We start from the raw sequence: 14,865 nt of genomic DNA, 5'->3' as shown, positions 1-14,865 counted from the left end.
TAAAAAAATAAAACTAAGCATTGACCCTTCACCTCAACAAATAAAACCAAATGATAACCAATAATCACAAAAGCCAAACATCTTTTCTGACTGTTTGAACCAAGACCAGTTAGTCTCTTTAACATTCACATCCCTGCTCCCCTCAAAAATAAATCAAACCTGCTCTTACCATCATTCAACATTTATAAACTCTCCCAAGATGACCAGTTATTGATTGCTCCAAATTCTTCTTGTCTTGCAGTTTATTATTTTTGCTATTTTTTTTTTTTAAGGCTTACTCTCCTCAATGTGGGGTTCTGCAGCATCAGGATTTAATTACTTCTTCTGAGATCCTATCATGACCTTTGATACAAAGTTCACAATGGCACTGGCAGGTTGCTCAGGGTCGTGTTCAGCGAACAGGTGGCAGACATTATCAGTGGCGCTTCCTTGTTTCCTTGCCACAAATCCAAAGATTCTATCAAAAGAAAACCACATTATTCATGGCTTGTATACACATGTACTGCCATATGTTGCGTAAAATTTATAAATTTTAAATGCTTACTTTGCCGAGGTGACATCTTTTGTCCACCTTTTTTGGGGGGGGTGGGAGAAAGGGGGGGGGGAAAAAAAGGCTCATTAGAATCTCAAACCCCTCTCACCCAGTCCAACACTTTATTGTAACAGAACATAGATCAAAGTAATCACAAACTTACTTCCTTTCTTGTGGGTCCAAGGCACAGAAAATCACCGTGCTGACAGCATAATGTCTTCTGAAGAACAGTCTATTAAAAGAGAAAAGCTAGTATTAGCAAAACAACCATTAATCAGAGGGCAGGATTAACTATGTAACTGGAGTGAAATTCTGTTAAAATCCTGGTTATCTGAAATATAACTGTTCAAGATATAATGGGCTGAATTTGAAACATTGAACACTATTTTTTAAATCTTGATCGACAATGTTGAGCTGATCTTGCTAGAGATGCTACAATTACCCTGGGTTGGGAGGAGAAAATCAGACTTATGTAGTGATTTGTTGGAAAGTGAGTGGCTGCGGATTTTGGGGCAAGTACAGGAACGTCCTTAGCAATGTTCCCTCTAAACTGTCTTTATTGTGCGCAGTCCTTTAAATTTCTGCACATGCGCTGTATTTCAAATGTAAAAGCTTAAGAGTGGCCTGTGGCCTGCGCGGTACCTTGCGAATTACTTCACTGCCGTGCACGCGCGCAGCTTAGAGGGAACATTGGTCCTTAGCTGTGACGTCCTTCATGTTTGAACAGCCTCCCTACATTTGTTGCCTAGACTCACAAATGAATATTACTTGGTCATGCTGGATAATACTGGGTGACATGCAGCACCTGTGGAAATATATGTTAGTCCAAGAAAGGAAACTGGGATTTTTTTTAAATCAATGGAAATAGATTATGTTGTCTCTTTCTATGTTTCATCCATAACCCTAACATTTCCATGTAGGTTGATAGGGAAGAGAATGATTTGCATTACAATCCACTATGTTCAAACCATGCTTTCATTTCAACAAGCAGTTGCTAATGAGAAAATGTAAGTGCTGGATTTCCTGTCAGAACAAGTAAGTTTACATCTTTCATTTTATCTCAAAATTACATGTTTAAAGTTTATTTTAATAATCATTCCTTCCCATTACCCTCCCAAATGTCTCTCCTCTCTATTCAGCCTGAAAACTGGGTTACCAGAGTGAAGCAAGAAGTGGCTTGGTCCTGTGCAACACGCTGTACCACTCTGTGACCAGCAGTGATAAGGCACCTTAGGGGAGGCGAGATGGAGTATCTGTGAAGCACTATCCAGCACCTTGGCTAAGAATGGGAGAATGACTTTCAACTGAGATACAATGGCCAGGAGTTTCCTGGTCCACTGCTGTAACTTTGCCGGAGGTGTAGCGGAAAACTTGCTTATATGTGTAATTGGGTTCTCCACTGCACTCCCAAGCGAAATGAGAGCAGCACCAAGGAAATTCCCAACCAAAATCTGCTTATAGTTGTTTGAGATGAACAGTGTAACAAGAAGGCAATGAGTGCACTTGTATCCATTCTGTTAAACATTTCAAAGTCTGAAACATTCCTACATCATTTACCACGTCAAAAATTAAAGCCACATTCTACTTCGAAACTTCAAAAACTTGCATTAAAATGTCTATTTCGACAACGTACTTGTGTGATCTGTGCATCACATTAGCACAAAAGAAACTGAGCACTTCTGAATTCTTGCATTAAGAAATGTTGCAAGAGTAGGCTGAGTGAATATTATACATAAAAACAGGCTGATTTTGTAGGGTTTACAAATTAATTCAGAGTTTGCTCCTATTTCTATGAAAACTTGCTCTGAAAAGATGGATCATAATAATCTAGTTAAAAGCCGCATCATATTGATTGAACTATTTCAATTAGGCCATTGTTTTCCTTTTCCTGTTTAATAATGGACACCCCTTTACTGTGTATGTTTCATTACAATCATCTGCTATTCTCTAACCTACCCATTTAATTAACCCAGATCCTTTTGAATGAAATCAATCTCTGTTATTCTCATTGCATGACCAGATCATCAGTAGATTTTATACTGGCACAACTGGTACCCTTCATACAATTGATTGACGGGACTCAGTAGAGGGAACTGCAGAATTCTACCAACCAAAGTCCTTCAAGCATAGCTTACCCATTTATCATCATCTTCTACATTCAACTGCCAGGACAATTCTCAGTTTAAGTAGCCATTTTACTAATTCATGCAGCTTAATTGGTTTTAAAAACTTCCAAAATCCAAGTATATTATACCTACTGGATCGTCCTTATCCACTAACTAGTTACTGCCTCAAAACCCCAATATATTTGTGATAGTAAGTGTTTAATTATCTATTTTCCCTATGGATTGGGCCATAATTTTTTTGAGCATTTACCAGCGAGAAATAAATTTTTTGGAGGTAAAGGCTGGACGAGATTAAATTAAGTTAGGACAAGTTTTACTGTACTGTTCCTGTCCAAGTCCAAGTTAAAATACAGGGCATACTTACTTCCTTTGATTGTCAGTCAGAGTAATGCCTTGGGCAGATACTTTAAAATGTACAACTGTGGAGGCTGGAGATGGAGTCTGCATTAGAGTTTCTGATGTTGCTTTCTGGATTGCTTGATGCCCTGTCAGAGACTCCATGTCCACAGAATTTAAATACCACACATTACATGCTGAAAACAAAAACATATGGGGAAACTATTCAATAAAACTTCTCAAATATTGGCTTACTTCACACAGTACTATTTTATAAATAACTGAATTTCCTATCCTCACAAATATTAATGAGGTTGCACTAATTATTCTAATATTTACGACCACTGTGGTACAGCCAGTGACAATACAGAAGCAAATTTCCAACGACCAGCAGGAGATGCACAGAGAAAGAGTATTAAGCATTTAACAATGTCACTAAAGGACACCACATCTAAAAAACTACGTAAAGAGTCTTAACTTTTACATGGCAGGGTATTAGATAACCATAAATACACCAGAAGCAACCTGCTATGGCAGCACTACAGAATTCTTACCTGCCCCTTGCTTTAATAATTCTGCGGCAGAGTTTGTGGCAGCATGTGAGGATGCATCTAATCCATCTTCCAAAGGATCTATAAAAAAATGTTAAAAATACATTCAACTGTTTAATTCTTCGACTTCCTAGATGTGGAAGCTGCTCAGCACTGACTTTGAATTTAGACTGAGATTTATTACAAAACAGGAACATAGGATCAGGAGTAGGCCATTTGCCCCTCAATCCTGCTTCCCCTTTCAATGAATTCACAGCTAATCTCCCTCAACTCCACTTTCCCCACATCCCTTGATTCCCTTAATATTCAAAAATATATTGATCTCTGTCTTGAATATACTCAATGACTGAGCATCCGCACCCATCTGGGGTAGAGAAATCCAAAGATTCACCCCCCTCTGAGTGAAGAAACTACTACTCATCTCAGTCCTAAATGGCCAACCCCTTATTCTGAGACTGTGTCTCCTGGTTCTAGACTCCCCAACCAGGGGAAACATCCTCACTGCATCTACCCTGTCAAGCCCTGTAATAATTTTGTATGTTTCAATAAGATCACCTCTCATTCTTCTAAACTCGAGAGAATATAGGCTTAGTCTACTCTATCTCTCCTCATAGGACAATTCCCCCATCCCAGGAATCAGTCTGATTGCACCCCCTCTATGACAAGTATATCCTTCCTTAGGTAAGGAGACCAAAACTATACACAATAAGTCCAGATGTGGTCTCACCAGGGCCCTATATAATTGCAGTAAGACATCTCTACTCAAATCCTCTTGTAATAAAGGCCAACATACCATTTGCTTTCTTAATGGCTTGCTGTATCTGCATGTTAACTTCCAGTGATTCGTGTACAAGGACACCCAGGTCCCTCTGAACACCAACATTTCCCAATCTCTCACCATTTAAAAAAACTCTGTTTTTCTATTTTTCCTACCAAAGTGGATAACGTCACATTTCTCCAAATTATATTCCACTTTCCATGTTCTTGCCCACTCACTAGCCTTTCTATATCCCTTGAAGTCTCTGCATTCTCCTCACAACATACACTCCAACCTAGCTTTGTATCATCAGCAAATTTGGATATCTTACATTTGGTCTTCTCATCCAAATCATTGATATAGATTGTGAATAGCTGGGGCCCAAGCACCGATCCTTGCGGCACCCTACTAGTTAGTCTGCCAACTCGAAAATGGTCCGTTTATTCCTGCTCTCTGTTTTCTGTCCGTTAACCAATCCTCAATCCATGCGAGTATATTACCCCCAATCCCATGACCCCTAATTTTGCTCAATAACCTGTGTAGCACCTTATCGAATGCCTTCTGAAAATCCAAATACACCACATCCATTGGTTCTCCCTTATCGGTTCTGCTGGATACAAAGTCCTGTTGCCCTGTTGCCACATCCTTAATAATAGATTCTAGCATTTTTCTAACTACTGATGTCAGGCTAACTGGTATGTAGTTCCCTATTTTCTTTCTCCTTTGGCCCATATCCCTTAATACCTCGAGTTAACAAAAGCTAGCAATCTCAGATTTAAAATTAACTGACCCAGCATCAATTGTCATTTGCAGAAGAGAGTTCCAAACTTCTACCACCCTTTTTGTGCAGAAGTTCCCCCTAATTTCACTCCTGCAAGGTCTGGCTTTAATTTTGAGACAATGCCCCCTAGTCCTAGAGTCCCCAACCAGCGGAAATTGTTTATTTTAATCGACCCGATCTGATCCCTTTAATATCTTGAAAACGTCATCATCATCATAGGCAGTCCCTCGAAATCGAGGAATACTTGCTTCCACTCTAAAAGTGAGTTCTCAGGTGACTGAACAGTCCAATACAGGAATTACAGTCTTTGTCACAGGTGGGACAGACAGTTGTTGAAGGAATGGATGGGTGGGGAGTCTGGTTTGCCGCACGCTCTTTCCGCTGCCTGCGCTTGATTTCTGCATGCTCTCGGCGACGAGACTCGAGATGCTCAGCGCCCTCCCGGATGCTCTTCCTCCACTTAGGGTGGTCTTTGGCCAGGGACTCCCAGGTGTCAGTGGGGATGTTGCATTTTATCAAGGAGGCTTTGAGGGTGTCCTTGAAACGTTTCCTCTGCCCACCTGGGGTTCGCTTGCCGTGTAGGAGTTCCGAGTAGAGCGCTTGCTTTGGGAGTTGTGTGTCGGGCATGCGGACAATGTGACCGGTCCAACGGAGCTGGTCGTGTGTGGTCAGTGCTTCGATGCTGGGGATGTTGGCATGATCAAGAACTCTGTCGTCTAAGCTTCCAGAGGTTTTGCAGCATCTTGCGGAGACATCAGTGGTGGTATTTCTCCAGCGATTTGAGGTGTCTGCTGTATGTGGTCCACGTCTCTGAGCCATACAGGAGGGCAGGTATCATTACAGCCCTGTAGACCATAAGCTTGATGCCAGATTTGAGGGCCTGATCCTCAAACACTCTCTTCCTCAGGTGACCGAAGGCTGCGCTGACGCACTGGAAGCGGTGTTGGACCGCATCGTTGATGTCTGCCCTTGCTGACAGTAGGTGCCCGAGGTATAGAAAGTGGTCCACATTGTTCAAGGCTGCGCCATGGATTTTGATGACTGGGGGCAGTGCTGTGTGGTGGGGTCAGGTTGGTGGAGGACCTTTGCCTGACAGATATTTAGTGTAAGGCCGATGCTTTTGTACGCCTTGGTGAAGACGGTGACGATGACTTGGAGTTCAGCCTCTGAATGTGCGCAGACAGAAGCGTCATCCGCGTACTGTAGTTAGACGACAGAGGATGCGACGACCTTGGATCTAGCCCGGAGGCGATGAAGGTTGACCAGGTTCCCATTAGTTCTGTAGTTTAGTTCCACTCCAGCGGGGAGCTTGTTGAGTGTGAGGTGGAGCATTGCAGCGAGGAAGATTGAGAAGAGGGTTGGCGCAATGACGCAGCCCTGCTTGACCCCGGTCCGGACGTGGATTGGGTCTGTGGTGGATCCGTTGGTCAGGATCATGGCCTGCATGTCATCGTGGAGCAGGCGGAGGATGGTGACAAACCTTTGGGGGCAACTGAAACAGAGGAGGACGCTCCATAGTCCCTCACAGTTAACAGTGTCAAAGGTCTTTGTGAGGTCAAAGGCGGCCATGTACAAGGGTTGGTGCTGTACCCTGCATTTCTCTCGCAGTTGTTGCGCCATGAAAATCATGTCCATTGTACCCGGTTGTGGACGAAATCTGCACCGTTACTCCGGGAGGAACTCCTCAACCACAAGGAGAAGACAGTTGAGGAGGATTCTAGCGATGACTTTCCCAGTGGCTAATAACATGGAGATTCATCTGTAGTTGCCGGTGTCAGACTTGTCCACAAAACGTCAATCAGATCACCCCTTAACCTTCAAAATTCTAGGGAATACACCCCTAATTTGTGTAATATCTCCTCGAAACTTAAACCTTGAAGTCCAGGTATCATTCTGGTAAACCTATGCTGCACTCCCTCCAAGGCCAATATATCCTTCCTAAAGCTGAAGACAATACAACAACTTGTATTTATATAGCACCTTTAACGTAGTCAAATGTCCCAAGGAGCTTCATAGGAGTATTATGAGACAAATAATATGACACCGAGCCACATAAGGTGAAATTAGGGCAGATGACCAAAAGCTTGGTCAAAGAAGTAGGTTTTAAGGAGCGTCTTAAAGGAGGGAAGAGAGGTAGAGAGGTTTGGGCAGGTAATTCCAGAGCTTCGGGCCTAGGCAACAGAAAGCACAGCAAGCAATGGCTGAGCAATTATAATCAGGGACGCTCAAGAGGGCAGAATTAGAGGAGCATAGACATCTTGGGACTTGTGGGGCTGAAGGAGATTACAGAGATAGGGAGCGGCAGTGACATGGAGGGATTTGAAAACAAGGATGAGAATTTTGAAAATTGAGGTATTGCTCAACTGGGAGCCAACGTAGGTCAGCGAGCACAGGGGTGATGGGTGAGCGGGACTTGGTTCAAGTTAGGACACAGCAGCCGAGTTTTGGATCACCTCAAGTTTACGTAGGGTAGAATGTACAAGGCCAGCCCGGAGTGCATTGCAATAATCAAGTCTAGAGAGGGAACAAAGGCATGGATGAGGGTTTCAGCAACAGATGAGCTGAGGCAAGGGTGGAGATGGGCGATACCAGGAAGGTGGAAAGAGGCGGTCTTAGTTATGCTGCGGATATGTGGTCAAAAATGACACTAAGACCGTGAACAGTGTGGTTCAGCTTCAGACAGAAGTTGGGGAGAGGGATGGAGTCAGCGGCCATGGAACAGAGTTTGTGGCAGGGACCAAAAACAATGGCTTCGGTCTTCCCAATATTTAATTGGTGAAACTCTCCGCTCATTCAAAACTGGATGTAGGAAAAGCAGTCTGACAATTTAGAGACCATGGAGGATCAAAAGAAGTGGTAGTGAGGTAGAATAAAAACAGAAAATGCTGGCAATCTCAGCAGGTCAAGCAGCGTTAACGTTTCAGGTCTGTGACCCTCCAGGTAATGAGGTAGAGCTGGGTGTCATCAGCGCACATGTGGAAACTGATGCTGTGTTTCCGGATGATATCACCAAGGGGCAACATGTAGATAAGAAATAGGAGGGGACCAAGGATAGATCCTTGGGGGACACCAGAGCTAACGATCCGGGAGGGGCGGGGAAGGGGCGGAAACTGGATTGGAGGGATTCAAACATGGAGTTGCGGGAAAGATGCGCATGGATTTGGGAGGCGACAACATGTTCAAGGACTTTGGAGAGGAAAGGGAGATTGAAGATGGGATGGTAGTTTGCAATGATGGAGGGGTCAAGGGTTGGCTTTTTAAGGAGAGGGATGATGACAGCAGTTTTGAGGGACAGTACTGGAGAAAACAGTTAACAATGTCAGCTAACATGGGAGCCAGAAAAGGAAGTTGGGTGGTCAGCAGACTGGTGGGAATAGGGTCAAGGGAACAGGAAGTGGGTCTCATGGACAAGATGAGATAGCTATGCCTTTCATGGCAAGGTCACCTGCAGCTTCCATGCATCATAGGGCTGGCATGTCCAGTGACAATAATGGTGCCAATGAGTGGCCATAAAGGACCAACCTCATTGCTACACCTCATGAAGCACCACCTCTACTTCAGCAGCACTCAAAACAATCCAAGGGCTGCTCTGACACTTGCCGATAGATTCATGCTTTCACCTTGGATTTCCTTTTTTTTTAGGTCCTTACCCTTTTACTCTTGGCAAAAGCCAGTAATGGGCCGAGGCACCTTTTGAGGCTCTTGAGGCACTCAGAATTTTTGTCCATCTATTGTAACATTGCCAATTACTTTTTCATTTCCCTTTAAGTTTCACTTGTACACAATTTTCACTTGTGTATTCCCTGCACCTGTCCAGATCTGTACCTGAAGTTATGTATGTGAACTAACCATGGAAAAATGAGTACAAACAGCACACTTCCATTTGAGTCAGGTGTCTGAAGCTTGCCAGTGTCATTCAGGTCTAAACTATACTAATTACGGAAAATCTAGGCTAACGTGTTAACTAACACTTTCAGTGTGATAACATGGATTTATTTTACAACAAAACTAAAAGATCAGTCCACATATTTCATGCTGTATACATTTTGAAAAGGAATACTTTTTAAATACGATTACAGTTTTTATTTACTGTATGAGTTTTTCAACACTGCTCTCCTGCCAACTTATAAACTTACCTCTGTCTGGGATGAGCAGCTTGCAAGGCAATGCCAGTGGGGTGATGGAATGCTGGTAAACCAATGCAGTCAGACTCCCTGATTAGAAACACAGGAAAGCATATCAGATGCATAGACACAAATCCAGTTTTAAAATATCTGGATCATCTTTGCTAAATATACTTCACTGTTAATGAGTAAACATAACAGCATACCAAAGTATGGTTCATTGGGGCAACCCTTTAATCGGACTCCTTTCTGGGTACATTCAATCAGGAAATGTCTGACCAGCTCATTCGATATGTCTCCCACTGCTGTCAAATAAACGAATACAAGTTTACATGTAGGTTAGTAGATTGGGCAGATAGATGTCAAATTCAATTTTAATGTGGAGAAATGTAAAGTGATACATTTTGGGAGGAATAATTAAACAGTTGTTAAACAGTAGTTTTAATAGGATTAGAGGAGCAGAGCGATTTAGGGGCTCAGATACACCAATCTTTAAAAGTGGAGGAACAAGTTGAAGGACAAGTTGTAAAAAAAAAAGCAGGTGAGATCCTTGGTCTTATAAATAAAGGTATAGAATACAAAAGCGAAGAAGTAATGGTAAACCTGAACAAATCATGAACAAGTCCACAGTTAGAATATTATGTCCAGTTTCTGATGCCCTACTTTGGGAAGGATGCAAAGGCCACAGAGAGAGCTGGATTTTACCAACCTCAGTGGGTCAGGGGCGTGCAACCTCTGTGGTGGGTCCCGGCCCCGCAGCTGTGTTGATCCAGGCCTCCAACATGATTTTATATTGATGGGGCTTGTTAAGCCCGCCCTGCGAGGTTCCCAGCCAATGAAAAGAAAGTGGCTCTGGTTACGTTATTTGATGACGTATCATCAGCCGGTTTCCTTAAAGGCACCATGTCCACATTAATTTTGACAGTTGTTCTGTCAGTGTTCTGCAGCATTGAGGTGCCACAAACACTGACAAGCACTGCACAAAGGTGTACAGCTGCACCCAGGCTCTCCCATGGCTCACTCCATATGCTCATGGAGGGATTCACAGCACGCAGTGAGTTTCTCTTCCCTTCCAATGTGCGGAAGAGACCTCCTCAGGAGATCAACGCAGCCTGGTTGCACATTGCACGAGGGCACAAGCAGGGACGTCATCAGGAGGACCAGGCTGCTGTGGCACCAACCTTTCAATGATCTCAGTGGATCATGAAATGTTACTGCAAAGTCACACTCAACCTCATCCTACTGTGCCACTCATCACATCCCCATCACTCTGCCTTCCCTACTCTACTCCTGCACATCCTTACACCCATTTATCTTGCATCTCCATCCATCCCTCTCTATCTACATTATCACATCCCCATCTCACTAGCCACCCCTCACACTCACCCTCTTCCTTGTCCATTCTTACCAACTAACAACACACAAGGGTAGGCACTTGGGTGTTTTAGCCAATATTGATGTAAAGTTTCAGATAATGCGTTGTCAAACATTGAAATCGATATTTTCAACACTTTGCGTTCATGGACAGATCTGTGGGCACCTTTGGAAGCGGCTTAGTGAGTTGCAGTGAATGGTTATGCACAAGATAAAAGTTCACGGGGTTGGGGGTAATATATTAGCATGGATTGAGCATTGGCTAACGAACAGAAAACAGAGAGTCGGGATAAATGGTTCATTCTCGGGTTGGCAATCAGTAACCAGTGGGATGCCACAAGGATCAGTGCTGGGACCCCAACTATTTACAATCTATATTAACGACTTGGAGGAAGGGACTGAATGTAACGTAGCCAAGTTTGCTGATGATACAAAGATAGGAGGAAAAGTAATGTGAGGAGGACACAAAAAAATCTGCAAAAGGACATAGACAGGCTAAGTGAGTGGGCAAAAATTTGGCAGATGGAGTATAATGTTAGAAAGTGTGAGGTCATGCACTTTGGCAGAAAAAAAATCAAAGAGCAAGTTTTTTTTAAATGGAGAAAGATTGCAAAGTGCCGGAGTACAGCGGGACTTGGGGGTATTTGTACATGAAACACAAAAGATTAGTATGCAGGTACAGCAAGTGATCAAGAAGGCCAATGGAATCGTGGCCTTTATTGCAAAGGGGATGGAGTATAAAAGCAGAGAAGTCTTGCTTCAGTTGTACAGGTTATTGGTGAGGCCACACCTGGAATACTGCGTGCAGTTTTGGTTTCCATATTTATGATATACTTGCTTTGGAGGCAGTTCAGAGAAGGTTCACAAGGTTGATTCCGGAGATGAGGGGGTTGACTTCTGAGGAAAGGTTGAGTAGGTTGGGCCCCTACTCATCGGAATTCAGAAGAATGAGAGGTGATCTTCTCGAAACATATAAGATTATGAGGAGGCTTGACAGGGTGGATACAGGGAGGATGTTTCCACTGATGGGGGAAACTAGAACTAGAGGGCATAATCTTAGAATAAGGGGCCGCCCATTTAAAACTGAGATGAGGAGAAATTTCTTCTCTCAGAGGGTTGTGGATCTGTGGAATTCGCTGCCTCAGAGAGCTGTGGAAGCTGGGACATTGAATAAATTTAAAACCGAAAGAGACAGTTTCTTTATCGATAAGGGAATAAGGTGTTATGGAGAGCGGGCAGGGAAGTGGACCTGAGTCCATGATCGGATCAGCCGTAATCACTATCACTAGGGGGGTAGTGCTGGACAGGCTAATGGGACTCAAGGTAGACAAGTCCCCTGGTCCTGATGAAATGCATCCTAGGGTATTAAAAGAGATGGCAGAAGTTATTGCAGATGCATTCGTTATAATCTACCAAAATTCTCTGGACTCTGGGGAGGTACCAGCGGATTGGAAAGCAGCTAATGTAACACCTCTGTTTAAAAAAAGGGGCAGACAAAAGGCAGGTAACTATAAGGCCGGTTAGTTTAACATCTGTAGTGGGGCAAATGCTTGAAGCTATCATTAAGGAAGAAATAGCGGGACATCTAGATAGGAATAGTGCAATCAAGCAGACGCAACATGGATTCATGAAGGGGAAATCATGTTTAACTAATTTACTGGAATTCTTTGAGGATATAACGAGCATGGTGGATAGAGGTGTACCGATGGATGTGGTGTATTTAGATTTCCAAAAGGCATTCGATAAGGTGCCACACAAAAGGTTACTGCAGAAGATAAAGGTACGCGGAGTCAGAGGAAATGTATTAGCATGGATAGAGAATTGGCTGGCGAACAGAAAGCAGAGAGTCGGGATAAATGGGTCCTTTTCGGGTTGAAAATCGGTGGTTAGTGGTGTGCCACAGGGATCAGTGCTGGGACCACAACTGTTTACAATATACATAGATGACCTGGAAGAGGGGACAGAGTGTAGTGTAACAAAATTTGCAGATGACACAAAGATTAGTGGGAAAGCGGGTTGTGTAGAGGACACAGAGAGGCTGCAAAGAGATTTAGATAGGTTAAGCGAATGGGCTAAGGTTTGGCAGATGGAATACAATGTCGGAAAGTGTGAGGTCATCCACCTTGGGAAAAAAAAACAGTAAAAGGGAATATTATTTGAATGGGGAGAAATTACAACAATCTGAGGTGCAGAGGGACCTGGGGGTCCTTGTGCATGAATCCCAAAAAGTTAGTTTGCAGGTGCAGCAGGTAATCAGGAAGGCGAATGGAATGTTGGCCTTCATTGGGAGAGGGATGGAGTACAAAAGCAGGGAGGTCCTTCTGCAACTGTACAGGGTATTGGTGAGGTCGCACCTGGAGTACTGCGTGCAGTTTTGGTCACCTTACTTAAGGAAGGATATACTAGCTTTGGAGGGGGTACAGAGACGATTCACTCGGCTGATTCCAGAAATGAGGGGGTTACCTTATGATGATAGATTGAGTAGACTAGGTCTTTACTCGTTGGAGTTCAGAAGGATGAAACATTTAAAATAATGAAAGGGATTGCATTGTTCCATTCCTATCTATCCAAATGTAGCCGCCCCATATCCAGCAATGGCTGCTCTTCTCTCCTGCACATCATCACTTCTGGAGGCTCCCAAGGATCTATCCTTGGTCTGTTCTCTTCTTGTGCGACATACTGCCCTTGGTGACATCTTTCACAGTCATGGGCTTAGCTTCCACATGTATGCTAATAACTAACTTTTCCCCTCCACCTTCCACTGACATTGCGTGTTTCTATATTGTCAGCTTGCTTGTTTGACATCAAGTAAAGGATAAGCCACATCTAAATCTCACTATTCAGAAGACTGAAGCCATTTTCTTTCCCCCATGACAGACTCAACTTCCTTGTCAGGCTGAAATTCCCTCCCGGCCAATCTCTCAGGCTGAACCAAACCGTTTGCAGTCTTGGTGTAAAGTTTGATTCTGAGCTCATCTTTAAATGCCACATCCTATCCATTACCAAGATTGCTTACTTCCACCTCTGCAACATTTTCCACTTGTGCCCCATCACATGCCCTCCACCATCTCTTCATCAACTCCAATCTGTCAAAAACTACTGTGTGTTTTGTTTTGTGCTAAATCTCATTCATCCATCATACCCATTTAGCAGGCTCAACACAACATAATAAATGTTGAATTTTAATTCATTTTTAAATCCATTCATGAGCTTGCCATACCCTAACTTTACAAGCTCCTTAACCCCACAACCCTCTTGAATGCGTCACTCTTCTGATTCTAGCCTTCTATTCATTCCCATCCTCTCTTCGCTCCGCCATTAGTGTTAAAATTTTCAATCACATCAGTCGTTATCTGAAACTTTCCCCCTTGCCTTTCCATCTCTCTCAACAGTTTTCTGTCCCATTTCCTAATCCCCATCTTCCTGCCTTGGCATTAATTCCCTAATGTCACCTGTGAAGCACCTTTCCTACATTAAAGGCACTATATAAATTCTAAGTTGTTGCTGAAAGTACAAAGAAAACATGCAATCTGTTGGAGGCCATTTTGAAGCAGACAATACCTTTCTTGCTTTGCTGAAGCACAGAAGCTGGGGGCGTAGCAACTTTCATTGCCAATCCATAGGCTCCCCGGAAAGAGTGGCTGTCCCGAACAATGAACGACCCTGGCTCTTTGTCCTTTAGTAATGCAATGGCTGCAGGGTAGAATGAGTGCTCATTAATAATTAGAACATTAAACTTAGAGAAGAATCACAGAATGTGGATTGTTCCTCAGGATTGTATTGAAGAATTCTTGTAGGAATATTTTCTATCGCACAAAGAAGTCTTTACATTGTATCGCATCTCATTCCATTTGTATGTTAATGCCCAACTCTTCTCCTCCACCATTTCTATTGGCTTACCTGTGGAGACATGTGGTGTAACCGATTTTTTTTTTTAAAAGCACAAAATATTAAAGGGCCAATAACCTGTGGGCCTTTGATCCTGGCATAAATGTGAGGATTCACCCATCAGTGACACTGCTCAGTTTTGGGGGGTCTGGATAATGCCATCTTATTTTAACACTAATTAGCAGGCGTCCGAGCTACTAGAGATACAATTCAGGTGTTCACTATGGCAGTGTGTGCTGGGGGTGGAATTAATTTTGCTCTCTGGACAAGTGCGGTTAGGTAACTTGAGATGCTGCTTGATCCAGTCTCTCCACAATCTCATTTTTACTGGACGCTTCTTCTGGGGTGGTTCACGATAACACAAAAGATCTCTTATATGTTCAGAATTGGTTGAAA

At 43.2% G+C, this 14,865-nt stretch overlaps 1 protein-coding gene across 8 annotated transcripts in view; it reads right to left on the bottom strand.

Moving 5' to 3' along the window:
* Window positions 1-287: 287 nt before the first annotated feature.
* LOC139264547 (tensin-3-like) overlaps window positions 288-14,865 on the bottom strand; it is a 548,053-nt gene continuing 533,475 nt past the window's right edge. For 7 of the 8 annotated variants that reach the window (XM_070881175.1, XM_070881177.1, XM_070881182.1 and 4 more), the window contains 8 exons: window positions 14,143-14,274; window positions 9,414-9,512; window positions 9,220-9,297; window positions 3,549-3,626; window positions 3,023-3,191; window positions 696-764; window positions 545-571; window positions 288-457 (listed from right to left, as the gene is read on the bottom strand). In XM_070881175.1, the coding sequence (XP_070737276.1) occupies window positions 316-457; window positions 545-571; window positions 696-764; window positions 3,023-3,191; window positions 3,549-3,626; window positions 9,220-9,297; window positions 9,414-9,512; window positions 14,143-14,274 (794 nt within the window). In that variant the 3' untranslated portion in view covers window positions 288-315. The remainder of the gene's footprint in view (window positions 458-544; window positions 572-695; window positions 765-3,022; window positions 3,192-3,548; window positions 3,627-9,219; window positions 9,298-9,413; window positions 9,513-14,142; window positions 14,275-14,865) is intronic. The other variant, XM_070881176.1, reaches the window with a different exon arrangement.

The sequence above is a fragment of the Pristiophorus japonicus genome, chromosome 5 (genome assembly GCF_044704955.1).
Source record: "Pristiophorus japonicus isolate sPriJap1 chromosome 5, sPriJap1.hap1, whole genome shotgun sequence".
Taxonomy (NCBI): Eukaryota; Metazoa; Chordata; class Chondrichthyes; family Pristiophoridae; genus Pristiophorus; species Pristiophorus japonicus.
Note: the sequence above shows the minus strand (reverse complement) of the source record. Positions and strands in the feature narration are given on the sequence as shown.